Source organism: Rattus norvegicus, chromosome 8 (assembly GCF_036323735.1).
Source record: "Rattus norvegicus strain BN/NHsdMcwi chromosome 8, GRCr8, whole genome shotgun sequence".
NCBI lineage: Eukaryota > Metazoa > Chordata > Mammalia > Rodentia > Muridae > Rattus > Rattus norvegicus.
The window spans coordinates 74,316,325-74,333,847 of record NC_086026.1 but is presented as its reverse complement, the minus strand read 5'-3'; the positions used below and the strand labels follow the sequence as shown (position 1 = coordinate 74,333,847).

The window sequence follows — 17,523 nt, the reverse complement described above, 5'->3', positions numbered from 1 at the left end:
GGGGCTGGAGAGATGACTCAGCAGTTAAGAGCACTGACTGCTCTTCCAGAGGTCCTGAGTTCAATTCTCAGCAACCACATGGTGGCTCACAACCATCTATCAGGTGTATATGCAGACAAATCATGCCTACATTTAAAATAAATAAGTAAATAAATTTTAAAGAAGAAAAGCTGGGTTTTGACAGATGAGTGGGGGATTCACTGGGGCAAGAAAATACTTCAGGAGCACAGAAAATGTATGTAACTTTAGTTTGTTTTTTTTTTACTTACATATATGTGTGTTTGTGTCTGAGTGTATGCCACATGTATGTAGGTGCCTGCAGAGGTCAGAAGAGTGATCAGATTCTTTACAGCTGGAGTTATAGGCAGTTGTGAGCCTCCTGATGTGGGTGCTGGGAACTGACTTTGAGTCATCTCAGAAAGTAGCAAGTGCTCTAACCATTGAGCTAACTCTCCAGCCTCTAAATATTGAAATTATATATTTTATATATATATATATATATAAAATAGTAGAGATTAAATCTAAGACAGTGGTTCTCAACCTGTCTAATCCTAAGACCCTTTAATACACTGTGGTGACCCCCCAAGCATAAAATTGTTTTCATTGTTACTTCATAACTGTAATTTTGCTGCTGTTAGGAATTGCAATGTAAATATCTGTGTTTTCCAATGGTCTCAGGTGACCACTCATGTGAAAGGCAGAGGCAGGACCAGTGGGTTTTATCCCTTACAATGTTGTGTGTGTATGCATACATGTGTGGTTGCATGTATGTTAATGTGTGTGTGCTCACGCATGTGCATGCAGCTGTAAAAGTCAGAAGACAGTGTTGGATCTCCTGGAGCTGGAGAGGGTGCCACCTGCTATGGACATGGGATCTGAACTCGTGTCCTTCAGGAGAGCAGTAAGCGCTCTTAACTGAGGAGTCTCCTCTCAAGCCTCAATTTGTGTGACTTCTAAAAGAACCAATTAAATTTAAGATACATATATATATATGATATAAATATATATATAAATTGATATATATATGAATTTATAAAAGCATGCCCTTTAAAAAGAGATGAACTAGTGTGCTACTATGCCAAGATAATACTGAGATGGCCTCTCGTTTGAGAGCAAATGATGTGGAATTACGCGAAGCAGGTCCCACTTCATTCTTTGAGTCTAGAAGTCTGAGCTGTCACAGGTCGGAGTGTGAACTGGTGGCTGCAGGGTGTCCTCGTGTCCTCTCCCTCCCCCTGCAGTTACAGTTCCATGATGTCCTAGTAAGAGATATTTCTAACACTATGAAGAACTTCCTGGTTAAATGGGTTAAAACTTTATATAACAAACTAAAATATACTTATTTGAAAATTGGTGTTTTAAAATGGCTACTGTATATATTTTGAACATTATATTGTATTGTCACCAACAGATCTGAAAAGTTTTTTTTTTTTATAATGCTGTCTATAGCAGAATTCTTGTTTATTTAACAAATGAGTTCTGAGGGGGCAGGGAATGAAATTTATATTGAAAAGTATAGGTTGGTAGATACATTGAAATAAGTGGCTGCCCTTATCTGCAGTCACAGCCTGTAAGTGCTGTGGGATTGGCCCCTATGAAGCATGCCCATCCTTAGGGGGTCGCTGGGAGGATGTCCATGCCTAGGTTAGCCTGCCGGGCCAAAGCTGTGCTTCTGGTCTTTAGGTCCTTTCCTGTGACTAGTGAGTAGAAGCCGACATGTTTCCTTTATAGACTGTCCACCAGTCACTACAGTGAAAGAGACTCATTTGGAAAAACTCTAAATAGCAAGAAGAAACCATCTAAAGGACAGCAACCGTGGACAGCAGGAGTTTTCCCAGCAGTCTGTCCCTGTGAGCATATACACAGATGTCAGACTCAACAATTCCCGTACAGACAAGTCTCTGCTTCTTCTGCAAACGGTGTGGCCGCCCGATGCGGTTTCCTTGGGGCTAGCAAAGGAAGGTAGTGTGAGGGATGACAAGCCTGCAAGTCCTCAGGATGTTGGTGTCTATGAAGGAGGCAGCTGCTGGGGTTCGCAGAAAGCTTTGTGCTGGGTCTAAAAGGGACAAGCACACTAAGCACACAGGAGTCGCAGCCTCCGAGCCTGCTCACTCTTCCCTTCTCATTCTGACATGAAGCGCCTAAAAGCAGTTTGTAAACTATGGTGGAAGAAATAAGATAAGGCTGAACTACTGCCCATTTTTAAAAGAAGCATTTCCCTTCTATAAGTTAAAACACTACGCAAGTTATATATAGGAATAGACAATGCTTGTTAGTTGCACCAATAAATAATAATTATCAGCATGAAGTAAAAATAAGTATTTATTGCCTAAAATGCTGAACCAACATTTTCAGGGTCACTTCTCTATGTACAAAAATGGGAAGACATACTAGACAACCTTATAGTAAGATAAGTTGATAGTGTTGGGGGTTTAAAGGTTAGAAAAAAACAGAAAAGAGAACAAAACCAGAAGATGAACAGCTACATACTGTGACATCTGGTGACAGGAGGGAACGCTGACTATTTAAAGTATATGTACATACACAGGAACATTCAAACCTAATGAGAGTCTTAAACTATATTAACAAGAGCATGGTTTATTTCCAACAATTTAAACATAAGCAACACTAAGAATGGAAAATAAGGAGTAGAGGGAAAGGACACCACTTTCCAACATTATTGGCCATAATATTCCAAAATGTATGGTAAATAAAAAAACTGAAAAACAGCTTGGATTAAATTGTTTCAAAAGACAATCCTTATTTTAGTTTTCTTTGGAGCAGGACTGACTGAGTTCTAGTCCATGTTTAGGTATTATTTTTAAAGATTATCTTCATACAGTAACATTCCTGGGGATTAAAAGCAGGAAAAATATAACTTTATTCAGAGACAGAGAACAAAACTCAGGGAAGGGCGGGAGGCAGAAGTCATGCTCAGCTTTCCGAGTGAGTGTGAGGGCCAGCTTTGCCTCTCTGTGCTTGGCAGACATCTGAATCCAACAAACCACACAGTTTGCATTACAGAAACTGGAGGCAGCAGTGCAAACTGCTCTCGTGAGGGAAGAAAGAAGAAAGCACGGACGAGAGCCCAAATCTTGTTAGAGGGCATGTTTACCACCAGTGCCAAACACCTCCTTTGGAACATTCTCAGTCTCTGAAGAGACTGGATGTACTTCTCAGTGACTTGGAGAATGTGAAGCAGTGAGGCCGCGAGGCCAAGTGGATCGACAGGAGCCGTAGGTATGCGCGCATAGCACCAGTGTTTTCAAGTAAGTAAGTTCAGCCTCAAACCAACTGAACTCAAGATTCACATTTTATGCTCTCCCCACAACTTGCCAGAGGGCAAAAGCTGTGAAAAAAAATGCTTCAGCCTGGCTACTCAGTGGTGGCAGGGACTGAAAGGCAGCTTTTCTGCGGCTGAACTGCTGAGTCTTGGGGCGCTTAAGTTATTTTATTTCCAGGTCAAGCATCATGGACTCCACTTGCTTTAAACATCAGGTTTGGGACCACCCCTTTTTTCTTCGTTTTAAAATGGCTAGCCTTCCTTTACAAATGACAACCCTTGCAAATGTATATACATACACTGAAAATACATGAATAATTAATTCCAGAGGCCAAAGGATGCCTTTTTTTATGAGAAATTATTCAAAAAAAGTGGTTTTAGAAATAATATAATTAAAAATGTATTTTAAGTCAATTTAATACTCCTGGTGTTTAAACATTGAGTTTATTGTCTGATCATGTATAGTTTACATTTGAGATTCCATGAACTTCAGATCCTGAAGCTTACTGAAAAAACTAAGTTCCTCAATATGGGAAATTCTCTCTGGATGCACTTTTAGACGGTTACTATTTTTCTGCTTCCAAAAATACTTTGAATCTCTCTATATATAGTATTAACAGAATACCCCATTAAACCATATTTCAGATACATATTTTATAGTGCAATTTGTTTCATACCCAATATTTTGGGTAAAATTTGGAAGAGTCAGTTGTCAGTAATTCCCCTCTGTAAGTTTTCACATAGCATACTAAGATTTATGTTGACGTTTGGGTTGTGAGTTTTTTCCCCTGGGTACTTTCGCATCTACTCTAGTGGAGGAGACGGCAGGCATGGCGCAGGCGCTCTGTCTGGTGCTCCGTGCACAGGGCTCACCCTGCCTCCCTCAGTCCCTCTCCCCAGTCAGACTCAGGGGAGCTATCGTGCAATCCAAGGGCACTGACACTGGCACTGACCTGTTAAAGTTCTTCCTCTCAAGTAATAAAAAAAATATAGGTAGATATACAGAGATCTGCAGCTGTGCGAATTACTTCAAAGAGCAGACACAAAGAAAATAAACACTTGTTTCATAAGTTTAAATTCATTTTAAGTTTGCTATATTAAATTTAAAAATTAAAAAAATATCAACTTACTATAAACAATTTAAAATATGTATAATAGAACTTCATGGTAACGCGTGAACAGTCCACGGACGTCCACGAAAGCAGGACACACTTGGATCTGACATCTCTGCTTACGCTCCACACGTGATTTTCCCACCTGTCTCTTCCAAGAGAAACCATAAGAAAGTCTAATTTTGTGGCAACCAATGTTTTAAAAGAGACTTCCTCATCATCGAGTACTTGATTACTTTACAGGGGTGATAAAGAAGAAATAAATGGGAAGTAAGTGGCTCTCTCCCTGTCGGTCACTGTTGTCTCACAAAAGCGTTCTGTACAAAGCCACCTGAACTTTCCAATCCATTTACAAATGCATTCTCAAAACGTGGAGTTTAGAGTCTAAAAGTGTTACTTTGTACACTGACTATACAATATATATTGAATGTATACATATACACACACGTCTTAAAGATAAGGTTCACCAAAGGTTTTCCGGCACTCCATCACTCCCGTGCTTGGTGGCCTGTCACAGTTATGTGTACTCTTGACTTGACTTGGTGTGAGACGATCATAAGCCATCTTGTATTCTTTGTCAAACGCATCTGCAAAGTGTCATTAAGAAATAAAACAAGAAATTCATGTCTGATAGCGACCATAGTCAAGTTGCTATATGCATCTCCAGGGCGCTTCTGAGACCCGCAGGCTCACGAATACAGAACCTGAAGAAGGGAGCCTTAGAGCACTGAGCATGGCAATTCTGATCAAACATCAGTGCAAAACAAACAAACAAACAAACAAACAAACAACCCACTGAACTCCACACACAAGCTTTTTGTAATTTGCTTTTCATGGTCAGTAACAGAGTTAAGAGCAGGCGACAGAATAATGCCTATCCCAGTCCAGCAGTCAGGGTTCTGGGGGAGCTGAGGCAAGATCACTTAAGGCCTGCCTGGGCTACAGTACAAGTTCAAGAAGAACCTGTCCCAAAACAAGGAACAAGCACTGGGAGCACAGCACGTGCTAGAGCACTTGCTCTTGCACTATCCTGGTTGCCCTTGGTTTAAGTCCTAATGCTAAGAAAGAGAGAAAAAATCATGGTGATTTTTCTCAACATAACAAGCTTAAGAAAAAAAATGGATCCATATACACTTAAGATTTAATTTTTTTTACAGGTAAAATTTAAGCTCTACTTGGAATTTATGTGTTTTTATCTAAGTTTCCTAGTGTGGGGAGTTGGTGGGAAAAGTGTAGATTTTAATATTTTAATTTTTTTAGAGATCTTGTCTTTCAATGTAGCATAGGCTGGCCTTAAAGTTACTATGTAGCCCAAGCCAGCTTGTAACTTGTAGCAACCTACCTATCTCAGCCTTTTGAGAACTAGGGTTAGAGGCATGTGTCATCATGCACAGCCAAGAACCTTCTGATACCATCCTAAAGTGACCTTTCCTTCTTTCTCGTAGGAAACAGTAGAGTTCCTGTAAGAAGGCTGTGGTTTTATAACGATTACTGTTAGTCTACTATTTTGGCAGCACTGGAGAGTGAACCTAGGGCCTTGTACATGATAAGCAAATTCTGTGACACTTAGCTACCTGCTAGCCCTTCTTAAACTTTTTATTCAGAGACAAGTTTATTCTCATTTCCCAGACTAGCTTGAACTGACTTTGAAGACAGGACAGGTCTTGAACTTGTAATTTTCCTGCCTGAGCCTCCTGGGTAGCTGGAGTTACAGGCCTGTCCCACAGGTGCAGTTCACTTTAAACAAACCCTGGAGACATGAACCAGCTATCAGTTATGCCTGGATTTTACGCAGATGAAGACATCCATATTGCCTTATCAAATGTGCCACAGTGGTGCCTGGCAGAGACTCCGGTAGGGTGATAGCCAACAACACGACCAAGTACAGTTTTCTAGGGACTTAATAAAATGCCCCTTGGCAGAGGGCAAGAGTAAAGTCTGCATATGTGCTGGGGTTCTACTGGGTAGAAAATAAAGGGACAGTAAATGCAAGCTGAGTTGTTTCTCGGTACCTTTTCTGTCTCATTAGTTAAAAAGCCCCACTCAAAGAATACATTCTTCATTTGCTCAGGTTCTAGTGTCCTCTCCAGCAGCTTCAGTGATTGAAACTCATGTAATATTCAGCCTTTCCCAGCCAGTTTCATTAGGTATTTTCCCCAGAGATAGCCATGACTCTTTCTAGACGCTATTTGGTTCTTCTGACTTTCCTAGCTCTCCTCTGCACTGGTCATTCTATAGTGATATGGGCTTCTACAGGGGAAAGCCAGCTAACAAATTCTTCTTTTTGGTCAGATAAACTGTAAATTTAAGGTATACTTTCCATATGCACAATTCACTAATTTGTAACCCAGTCAAAATGAGTGTGCTTGTTTTTCATTGTTTTGCTTTTTGTATATTCACAATTGTACGAGCATCACCACTCTCTAATTCCAGAATATTTCATCATGCCAAAATCCTCAAAAGCAGTCAGCAGCACTCTCCCACTCATCCCCTTCTAGGCACTGGAAATCGCAAACCTATTTCCTATCTGGACGCTTTCCACACTTTCAGGCATCCAGCATGTGACTTCCTGTGTGGTTTCTTTTGCTAAGAATATTCAAGACTGTATGTGCTGCTTGCTGGAGCACGGCATGGAGCACTGCCTTTTCACTCCTTGTCTTTGCAGTTTTCGCTTTCAGACTCAGATCCAGTCAAGGCTGGTCTTGATTAAACTTGTGACCCTCTTGCCTTAGCCTTTCAAGTGTTAGCACATCATCTACCGTGTTTGGCTGGCCAACTTTTACCTGTGAGTAATATTCTATCACACAGACATGCCACATTTTATTTCTCCACCTCTGTTTGGACGTTCCCCCATTTTGGTTACTGGGACTGTCACACATGTTTTGTGCAGAAGCCCGAGAGCATTCAGTAACCCTGGGCATCTGTGCACATGCAGGACTGCTGGGCCACACAGAACTTGTGTCAACCTTTGATGACACAGAACTGCTTCTGGCAGCCACATCAGTTTATATTCCCATCAGTCACGTATACAGCCCAATTAATTCCTCCACATCCTTTCCAACACTTGTTCTTTTCTGTTTTTCTATTGATGGGTGTTCTTCAAGTTGTAAGTAGTAACTAGTTTTGTTTTTGGTTTTTTGACTTACACTTCATGCATGAATAAAGATACTGAACATCTTCTCTTGTGCTTTGTAGTCAATTTGTATATCTCTCTTTGGAGAAAGAAATGGTCAAATAAATCCTTTGCCAAGTTCTACACTGGATTGTTTTTGTTAGGTTATAAATTTTTTTTTTTGCTCATGTCATAGTGGATGACCATAAGCCCCATGAATATATAGGCACATTAATTGGACTTAGTGTGTTATAAAACAAAAGACATAAAATTGGGAGAAATATATCTTGGGGAGACAGAAAGGACTGGAGAGAGGGAGTGAGGAGTATATATAACAAGATACATTGCATATATGTACAAATTTTTGAAAATTTAAATAAAAAGTTCTTTATACTCTGCTTTTATCAGTATATGATCTTGTTATATATGACATAAATCATATATGAGTTTTGCTATAATCTTTTTATTTTCTGATGGTGTCCACTCATGAACACAGGGTTTCAATTTTGTTGATGTCTAGAGAGAGTATGGGGTGAGTGTGTGTGTGTGTGTGTGTGTGTGTGTATGCGTGCACGTTCATGCACGCCATGGTGCACTTGTAGAGGTTGGAGGACACTTTTATCTGTGTTTTAGAGACTGAACTTAGGAAGCCAGGTCTGTGCACAAAGCATTTTTACCTGCGGAACCATCTCAGCAGCCCCTTCTTTGTGTTTTTGATGGCACTTGTAAGAAATTGCCATCTACTCCGGTCATAAGGATTTATGCCTATGTTTTTCCCTAACGTGAATATATTTTTATCACTGTATCATCTTGGTAGACTGACTCATAATAAAATGTTTTGGTCTCTAATTGTTTTACTTGACTTTTGTATGGTATTATAGTTCTCTTTTGAGGATTTGTCCTGGTTAGTTTTTTTGTTTGTTTAGTTTTTTTGGTTGACTTGACACAAGCTAGAGTTATGAGGGAAAGGAACCTCAGTTGAGAAAATGTCTCCATTGGATTGCCTGCAGGCAAGTCTGATGGCTGTCTGCTTGATTAGTGAGGAATGTGGGTGGTGCCCTCCACGGGCAGGTGGTTCTGGGTTGTATAAGAAAACAAGCTGAGCAGGCCAAGAGGAGTGGGCCAGGAAACAGCACTCCTCAAACTCCTCTCTTTCTGTTCCTGCCTTGAGTCCTGCCTGAATTTCCCTCAGAAATGAACCATGACTTGGGAGTTACAAGAGGAAGTAAACCCTTCCCTCTCCATGCTGCTTCTGGTCATGACTTTATCACAGTTAAGACAGGACGACGGGGTTTGGGGATTTAGCTCAGTGGTAGAGCACTTGCCTAGGAAGCGCAAGGCCCTGGGTTCGGTCCCCAGCTCCGAAAAAAAGAACCAAAAAAAAAAAAAAAAAAAAGACAGGACGACAGGTATGGACTGCCTTTCCTATCCTTTCACTCTCTATGGAAAGACTGTCTTCCAGTCTAAAATGTATCTCTTGAATTTGGCATACTGTTGGGTCATATATTTTAAAATTCCATTCTTCCAATCTGCCTTTTTTTTTTAGTTTTTTTTAAAATTTATTTAATACTTAATAATAATTCTTTGGTTTCCGGGCAAACATCCCCCTCCCCCCTCCCCTTCCTTATGGGTGTTCCCCTCCCAACCCTCCCCCCATTGCCGCCCTCCCCCCAACAGTCTAGTTCACTGGGGGTTCAGTCTTAGCAGGACCCAGGGCTTCCCCTTCCACTGGTGCTCTTACTAGGATATTCATTGCTACCTATGAGGTCAGAGTCCAGGGTCAGTCCATGCATAGTCTTTAGGTAGTGGCTTAGTCCCTGGAAGCTCTGGTTGCTTGGCATTGTTGTACATATGGGGTCTCGAGCCCCTTAAAGCTCTTTCAGTCCTTTCTCTGATTCCTTCAACGGGGGTCCTATTCTCAGTTCAGTGGTTTGCTGCTGGCATTCGCCTCTGTATTTGCTGTATTCTGGCTGTGTCTCTCAGGAGAGATCTACATCCGGCTCCTGTCGGTCTGCACTTCTTTGCTTCATCCATCTTGTCTAATTGGGGGGCTGTATATGTATGGGCCACCTGTGGGGCAGGCTCTGAATGGGTGTTCCTTCAGTCTCTGTTTTAATCTTTGCCTCTCTCTTCCCTGCCAAGGGTATTCTTGTTCCCCTTTTAGAGAAGGAGTGAAGCATTCACATTCTGATCATCCGTCTTGAGTTTCATTTGTTCTAGGCATCTAGGGTAATTCAAGCATTTGGGCTAATAGCCACTTATCAGTGAGTGCATACCATGTATGTCTTTCTGTGTTTGGGTTAGCTCACTCAGGATGATATTTTCCAGTTCCAACCATTTGCCTACGAATTTCATAAAGCCGTTGTTTTTGATACCTGAGTAATATTCCATTGTGTAGATGTACCACATTTTCTGTATCCATTCCTCTGTTGAAGGGCATCTGGGTTCTTTCCAGCTTCTGGCTATTATAAATAAGGCTGCGATGAACAAAGTGGAGCACGTGTCTTTTTTATATGTTGGGGCATCTTTTGGGTATATGCCCAAGAGAGGTATAGCTGGATCCTCAGGCGGTTCAATGTCCAATTTTCTGAGGAACCTTCAGACTGATTTCCAGAATGGTTGTACCAGTCTGCAATCCCACCAACAATGGAGGAGTGTTCCTCTTTCTCCGCATCCTCGCCAGCATCTGCTGTCACCTGAGTTTTTGATCTTAGCCATTCTCACTGGTGTGAGGTGAAATCTCAGGGTTGTTTTGATTTGCATTTCCCTTATGACTAAAGATGTTGAACATTTCTTTAGGTGTTTCTCAGCCATTCGGCATTCCGCAGCTGTGAATTCTTTGTTTAGCTCTGAACCCCATTTTTTAATAGGGTTATTTGTCTCCCTGCGGTCTAACTTCTTGAGTTCTTTGTATATTTTGGATATAAAGCCTCTATCTGTTGTAGGATTGGTAAAGATCTTTTCCCAATCTGTTGGTTGCCGATTTGTCCTAACCACAGTGTCCTTTGCCTTACAGAAGCTTTGCAGTTTTATGAGATCCCACTTGTCGATTCTTGATCTTAGAGCATAAGCCATTGGTGTTTTGTTCAGGAAATTTTTTCCAGTGCCCATGTGTTCCAGATGCTTCCCTAGTTTTTCTTCTATTAGTTTGAGTGTATCAGGTTTGATGTGGAGGTCCTTGATCCACTTGGACTTAAGCTTTGTACAGGGTGATAAGCATGGATCAATCTGCATTCTTCTACATGTTGACCTTCAGTTGAACCAGCACCATTTGCTGAAAATGCTATCTTTTTTCCATTGGATGGTTTTGGCTCCTTTGTCAAAAATCAAGTGACCATAGGTGTGTGGGTTCATTTCTGGGTCTTCAATTCTATTCCATTGGTCTATCTGTCTGTCTCTGTACCAATACCATGCAGTTTTTATCACTATTTCTCTGTAATACTGCTTGAGTTCAGGGATAGTGATTCCCCCTGAAGTCCTTTTATTGTTGAGGATAGTTTTAGCTATCCTGGGTTTTTTGTTATTCCAGATGAATTTGCAAATTGTTCTGTCTAACTCTTTGAAGAATTGGATTGGTATTTTGATGGGGATTGCATTGAATCTGTAGATCGCTTTTGGTAAAATGGCCATTTTTACTATATTAATCCTGCCAATCCATGAGCATGGGAGATCTTTCCATCTTCTGAGGTCTTCTTCAGTTTCTTTCTTCAGTGTCTTGAAGTTCTTATTGTACAGATCTTTTACTTGCTTTGTTAAAGTGACACCGAGGTACTTTATATTATTTGGGTCTATTATGAAGGGTGTCGTTTCCCTAATTTCTTTCTCGGCTTGTTTCTCTTTTGTGTAGAGGAAGGCTACTGATTTATTTGAGTTAATTTTATACCCAGCCACTTTGCTGAAGTTGTTTATCAGCTTTAGTAGTTCTCTGGTGGAACTTTTGGGATCACTTAAATAAACTATCATATCATCTGCAAATAGTGATATTTTGACTTCTTCTTTTCTGATCTGTATCCCCTTGACCTCCTTTTGTTGTCTGATTGCTCTGGCTAGAACTTCAAGAACTATATTGAACAAGTAGGGAGAGAGTGGGCAGCCTTGTCTAGTCCCTGATTTTAGTGGGATTGCTTCAAGTTTCTCTCCATTTAGTTTAATGTTAGCAACTGGTTTGCTGTATATGGCTTTTACTATGTTTAGGTATGGGCCTTGAATTCCTATTCTTTCCAGGACTTTTATCATGAAGGGGTGTTGAATTTTGTCAAATGCTTTCTCAGCATCTAATGAAATGATCATGTGGTTTTGTTCTTTCAGTTTGTTTATATCACGTTGATGGTTTTCCGTATATTAAACCATCCCTGCATGCCTGGGATGAAGCCTACTTGATCATGGTGGATGATTGTTTTGATGTGCTCTTGGATTTGGTTTGCCAGAATTTTATTGAGTATTTTTGCGTCGATATTCATAAGGGAAATTGGTCTGAAGTTCTCTTTCTTTGTTGGGTCTTTGTGTGGTTTAGGTATAAGAGTAATTGTGGCTTCATAGAAGGAATTAGGGAGTGATCCATCTGTTTTAATTTTGTGGAATAGTTTGGATAATATTGGTATGAGGTCTTCTATGAAGGTTTGATAGAATTCTGCACTAAACCCGTCTGGACCTGGGCTCTTTTTGGTTGGGAGACCTTTAATGACTGCTTCTATTTCCTTAGGAGTTATGGGGTTGTTTAACTGGTTTATCTGTTCCTGATTTAACTTCGGTACCTGATATTTGTCTAGGAAATTGTCCATTTCCTGTAGATTTTCAAGTTTTGTTGAATATAGGCTTTTATAGTAAGATCTGATGATTTTTTGAATTTCCTCTGAATCTGTAGTTATGTCTCCCTTTTCATTTCTGATTTTGTTAATTTGGACACACTCTCTGGGTCCTCTCGTTAGTCTGGCTAAGGGTTTATCTATCTTGTTGATTTTCTCAAAGAACCAACTTTTGGTTCTGTTGATTCTTTCTATGGTCCTTTTTGTTTCTACTTGGTTGATTTCAGCTCTGAGTTTGATTATTTCCTGCCTTCTACTCCTCCTGGGTGTATTTGCTTCTTTTTGCTCTAGAGCTTTTAGGTGTGCTGTCAAGCTGCTGACATATGCTCTTTCCTGTTTCTTTCTGCAGGCACACAGCGCTATGAGTTTTCCTCTTAGCACAGCTTTCATTGTGTCCCATAAGTTTGGGTATGTTGTACCTTCATTTTCATTAAATTCTAAAGTTTTTAATTTCTTTCTTTATTTCTTCCTTGACTAGGTTATCATTGAGTAGAGCATTGTTCAATTTCCACGTATATGTGGGCATTCTTCCCTTATTGTTATTGAAGACCAGTTTTAGGCCGTGGTGGTCTGATAGCACGCATGGGATTATTTCTATCTTTCTGTACCTGTTGAGGCCCGTTTTTTGACCAACTATATGGTCAATTTTGGAGAAAGTACCATGAGGAGCTGAGAAGAAGGTATATCCTTTTGCTTTAGGATAGAATGTTCTATAAATATCTGTTAAGTCCATTTGGCTCATGACTTCTCTTAGTCTGTCTATGTCTCTGTGTAATTTCTGTTTCCATGATCTGTCCATTGATGAGAGTGGGGTGTTTAAATCTCCCACTATTATTGTGTGAGGTGCAATGTGTGTTTTGAGCTTTAGTAAGGTTTCTTTTACGTATGTAGGTGCCCTTGTATTTGGGGCATAGATATTTAGGATTGAGAGTTCATCTTGGTGGATTTTTCCTTTGATGAATATGAAGTGTCCTTCCTTATCTTTTTTGATGACTTTTAATTGAAAATTGATTTTATTTGATATTAGAATGGCTACTCCAGCTTGCTTCTTCTGACCATTTGCTTGGAAAGTTGTTTTCCAGCCTTTCACTCTGAGGTAGTGTCTGTCTTTGTCTCTGAGGTGTGTTTCCTGTAGGCAGCAGAATGCAGGGTCCTCGTTGCGTATCCAGTTTGTTAATCTATGTCTTTTTATTGGGGAGTTGAGGTCATTGATGTTGAGAGATATTAAGGAATAGTGATTATTGCTTCCTGTTATATTCATATTTGGATGTGAGGTTATGTTTGTGTGCTTTTCTTCTCTTTGTTTTGTTGCCAAGACGATTAGTTTCTTGCTTCTTCTAGGGTATAGCTTGCCTCCTTATGTTGGGCTTTACCCTTTATTATCCTTTGTAGTGCTGGATTTGTAGAAAGATATTGTGTAAATTTGGTTTTGTCATGGAATATCTTGGTTTCTCCATCTATGTTAATTGAGAGTTTTGCAGGATACAGTAACCTGGGCTGGCACTTGTGTTCTCTTAGGGTCTGTATGACATCTGTCCAGGACCTTCTGGCCTTCATAGTTTCTGGCGAAAAGTCTGGTGTGATTCTGATAGGTCTGCCTTTATATGTTACTTGACCTTTTTCCCTTACTGCTTTTAATATTCTTTCTTTATTTTGTGCGTTTGGTGTTTTGACTATTATGTGACGGGAGGTGTTTCTTTTCTGGTCCAATCTATTTGGAGTTCTGTAGGCTTCTTGTATGCCTATGGGTATCTCTTCTTTTAGGTTAGGGAAGTTTTCTTCTATGATTTTGTTGAAGATATTTACTGGTCCTTTGAGCTGGGAGTCTTCACTCTCTTCTATACCTATTATCCTTAGGTTTGATCTTCTCATTGAGTCCTGGATTTCCTGTATGTTTTGGACCAGTAGCTTTTTCTGCTTTACATTATCTTTGACAGTTGAGTCAATGATTTCTAGGGAATCTTCTGCTCCCGAGATTCTCTCTTCCATCTCTTGTATTCTGTTGGTGAAGCTTCTATCTACAGCTCCTTGTCTCTTCTTTTGATTTTCTATATCCAGGGTTGTTTCCATGTGTTCTTTCTTGATTGCTTCTATTTCCATTTTTAATTCCTTCAACTGTTAGATTGTGTTTTCCTGGAATTCTTTCAGGCATTTTTGCGATTCCTCTCTGTAGGCTTCTACTTGTTCTCTAAGGGAGTTCTTCACGTCTTTCTTGAAGTCCTCCAGCATCATGATCAAATATGATTTTGAAACTAGATCTTGCTTTTCTGGTGTGTTTGGATATTCCATGTTTATTTTGGTGGGAGAATTGGGCTCCGATGATGCCATGTAGTCTGGGTTTCTGTTGCTTGGTTTCCTGCGCTTGCCTCTCGCCATCAGATTATCTCTAGTGTTACTTTGTTCTGGTATTTCTGACAGTGGCTAGACTGTCCTATAAGCCTGTGTGTCAGGAGTGCTGTAGACCTGTTTTCCTGTTTTCTTTCAGCCAGTTATGGGGACAGAGTGTTCTGCTTTCGGGCGTGTAGTTTTTCCTCTCTACAGGTCTTCAGCTGTTCCTGTGGGCCTGTGTCTTGAGTTCACCAGGAAGGTCACTTGCAGGGGAAAAGTTGGTCCTACCTGAGGTTCCGAGGCTCAAGTGTGCTCGTGGGGTACTGCCTAAGTCCTCTCCGCGGCGGCAACAACCGAGAAGATCTGCGCCGCTCTTTCCGGGAGCCTCCGTGCACCAGGGTTCCAGATGGCGTTTGGTGTTTTCCTCTGGCGTCTGGATGTGCGCAGAGTGCAGTCTCTTCTGGTTTCCCCCCAATCTGCCTTTTACTTGCAGAGTTTAACTGCCTTACATTTAATGCAATTCCTGACCAAGTAGGGTTTGTATTTATGGTTTTGATACTTTCCTTATGTGTTGTTTCCCTTTAAGGTTAGCCTGACATTTTCTAGTGACCATTCTTTTACTAGTTTTGATTCCTGACAATCTCTGTACAATCATTTTTCTAATTAAATATGAAAAAATGTCAAATTTCTTAATTTTAAGTTTCCAGTGTTTCAAATTGTTAAAATAACAAAGCAAATATTCACAGCATTCTGCTCAAAGTTTTCTGCTTGTAATAGGAAACCTTTGTTTTAATGGCAAGGGTAAGTCAAGCCATAAAATATTTGTTTACAAACAAAATTATAGACAGCCCAGTTGTTACCTCTAGTTCTTTCTATAGTTTACCTCTTGATTTTCAATGTTTACATTTCTATTGGAACTCATCCAAAGTTTCCCAACTTTATTTCAACTTGGTGACTAGCAAGGTCCAAAGTACAGCATCCCCTGATTGTACAATTTATTTTATTCTGAAGGGTTGTGAGGCTGGAAAGATAGTTCGGCTATTAAATGTGCCTGTGGCTCATCCAGAGGACTGGAGTTCAGATTCCAGAACCCATGTGAGATGGCTTACATAAAGATTTATTTTTATTGATGAGTATGTGTGGTGTGACTATGTCTGTGTGCCTGTGTGTGAGTGAGCATGGGGGCCAGAAGAGGGCATGGATCCCTGGAGCTAGAGTTGCATGTGGCTGTGTGTTGCTTGACATGGGTGCTGGGGACTGAGCACCAGTCCTCTGGAAAGAGCAGCGCCCTTCACTGCTGAGCCGTCTCGCCAGCCCTAACTGTATTTACTTGAATGTACTTTACAAGGTGCCTAGTATTGTTGCTGTTGTTTGTGCATATGTACGAGTGTCTGTGTGTTATGATGTGCACGTGCAGAGGCAGAAGGTCCCTTGGGAGTCAGTTCTCTCTTTTCACAGTGGGACCCAGGGACTGAACTCAGGTCATCAGGCTTGGTATGGTGAGTGCTTTTACTTACTGAGTACCACGCCAGCTCTTATACTTATTTTTTTTTAAATAAAGATTTTAAACCTTTATTATCTCTATGTGACTTCAATTCATATCTAAATAGCTTTAAATTTATATTTATTTAACTGCACTTGTGTGCATGCACGCACATGTGTTACGGTGATGGCACATAGGTTACAGAACAACTTGGTTCTCTATTTCTACCATGTGATTTTTAGGGCTCAAACTGAGGTCATAAAGGCCCACTGCCTTTAATCCCTGAGACCTCTAACCAGCCCTAATAGCTGAAGCTTTTAAGGCTGAGGCCTTAAAACAACTTGTCCTTGTATCTTCTTTATGAACAGATTTATTTTCTTCTAACTAAATTAGTCTTTTCTTAAAGTGTTGATTTAAAATATTATCGGTCAGGAAGTGGTGGCATAAGCCTTTAACCACAGCACTTGGGAGGCAGAAGCAGGCAGATCTCTGAGTTCAAGGCCAGACTGGTCTACAGAGTTCTAAGACAGTCAAGGCTGCAGAGAAAAATGTGTTTACTTGGTCTGACTGAGCAGCCACTTATGGCACACATGCCCACCACACACTAGCATGCACACATGTGCACTACAATAGGGTGTAGTGGTAAATAATAGAAAACTGATGCTATCTCCTGTTACTCTCTGTCTCTGGTGGTCTCTCTGCCTCCATGGCTAGTCCCACATCAGTGCCAGCTACTCCCTGGCCTCAGCAGCCCTCTTTGGCGACTCTCAGCTATGAACTCAAAAATCTAGAAGCTTGTAATTTATTAATCAGATTTGTATCAGTAAATTCCCACTCCACAAAACATCCACACAAAAAACTCAGTCAATTAATATTGATATAAACTGCTCACCTAGATAAGACAGATTATCTTATAATAATCCATCCCTTATATGATATTCAATAATCCATCCCTTATATGACATTCATAGCTACCTGTGGCTAAATAAAGACACACGGGGTGGTCATCCCTCCTTCTCTTCTTCCATTTTCTCTTCTACTTCCCCTTCTTTCTTACTTCTCCCACCTTACAAAAACTCTGTCCCCACTTTCCTTTTTCACTGCCCAATCACAGGCCTTGCTGTCTTGTGCCTGTCTGCATCTGCATATAGACATCAATCCACACACTAGCATGCACACATGCCCACTACACACTAGCATGCACACATGCCCACTACACACTCACATGCACACATGCCCACTACACACTAGCATGCACACATGCCCACTACACACTCACATGCACACATGCCCACTACACACTCACATGCACACATGCCCACTACACACTCACATGCACACATGCCCACTACACACTAGCATGCACACATGCCCACTACACACTAGCATGCACACATGCC

At 40.7% G+C, this 17,523-nt stretch overlaps 1 protein-coding gene across 9 annotated transcripts in view; it reads right to left on the bottom strand.

Moving 5' to 3' along the window:
* Positions 1–2,304: 2,304 nt before the first annotated feature.
* Positions 2,305–17,523, bottom strand: part of Dennd4a (DENN domain containing 4A) — a 113,413-nt gene continuing 98,194 nt past the window's right edge. For 8 of the 9 annotated variants that reach the window (XM_039082818.2, XM_039082817.2, XM_017596072.3 and 5 more), the window contains one exon: positions 2,305–4,982. In XM_039082818.2, coding sequence (XP_038938746.1) covers positions 4,846–4,982 — 137 coding nt within the window. In that variant the 3' untranslated portion in view covers positions 2,305–4,845. The remainder of the gene's footprint in view (positions 4,983–17,523) is intronic. The other variant, XM_008766395.4, reaches the window with a different exon arrangement.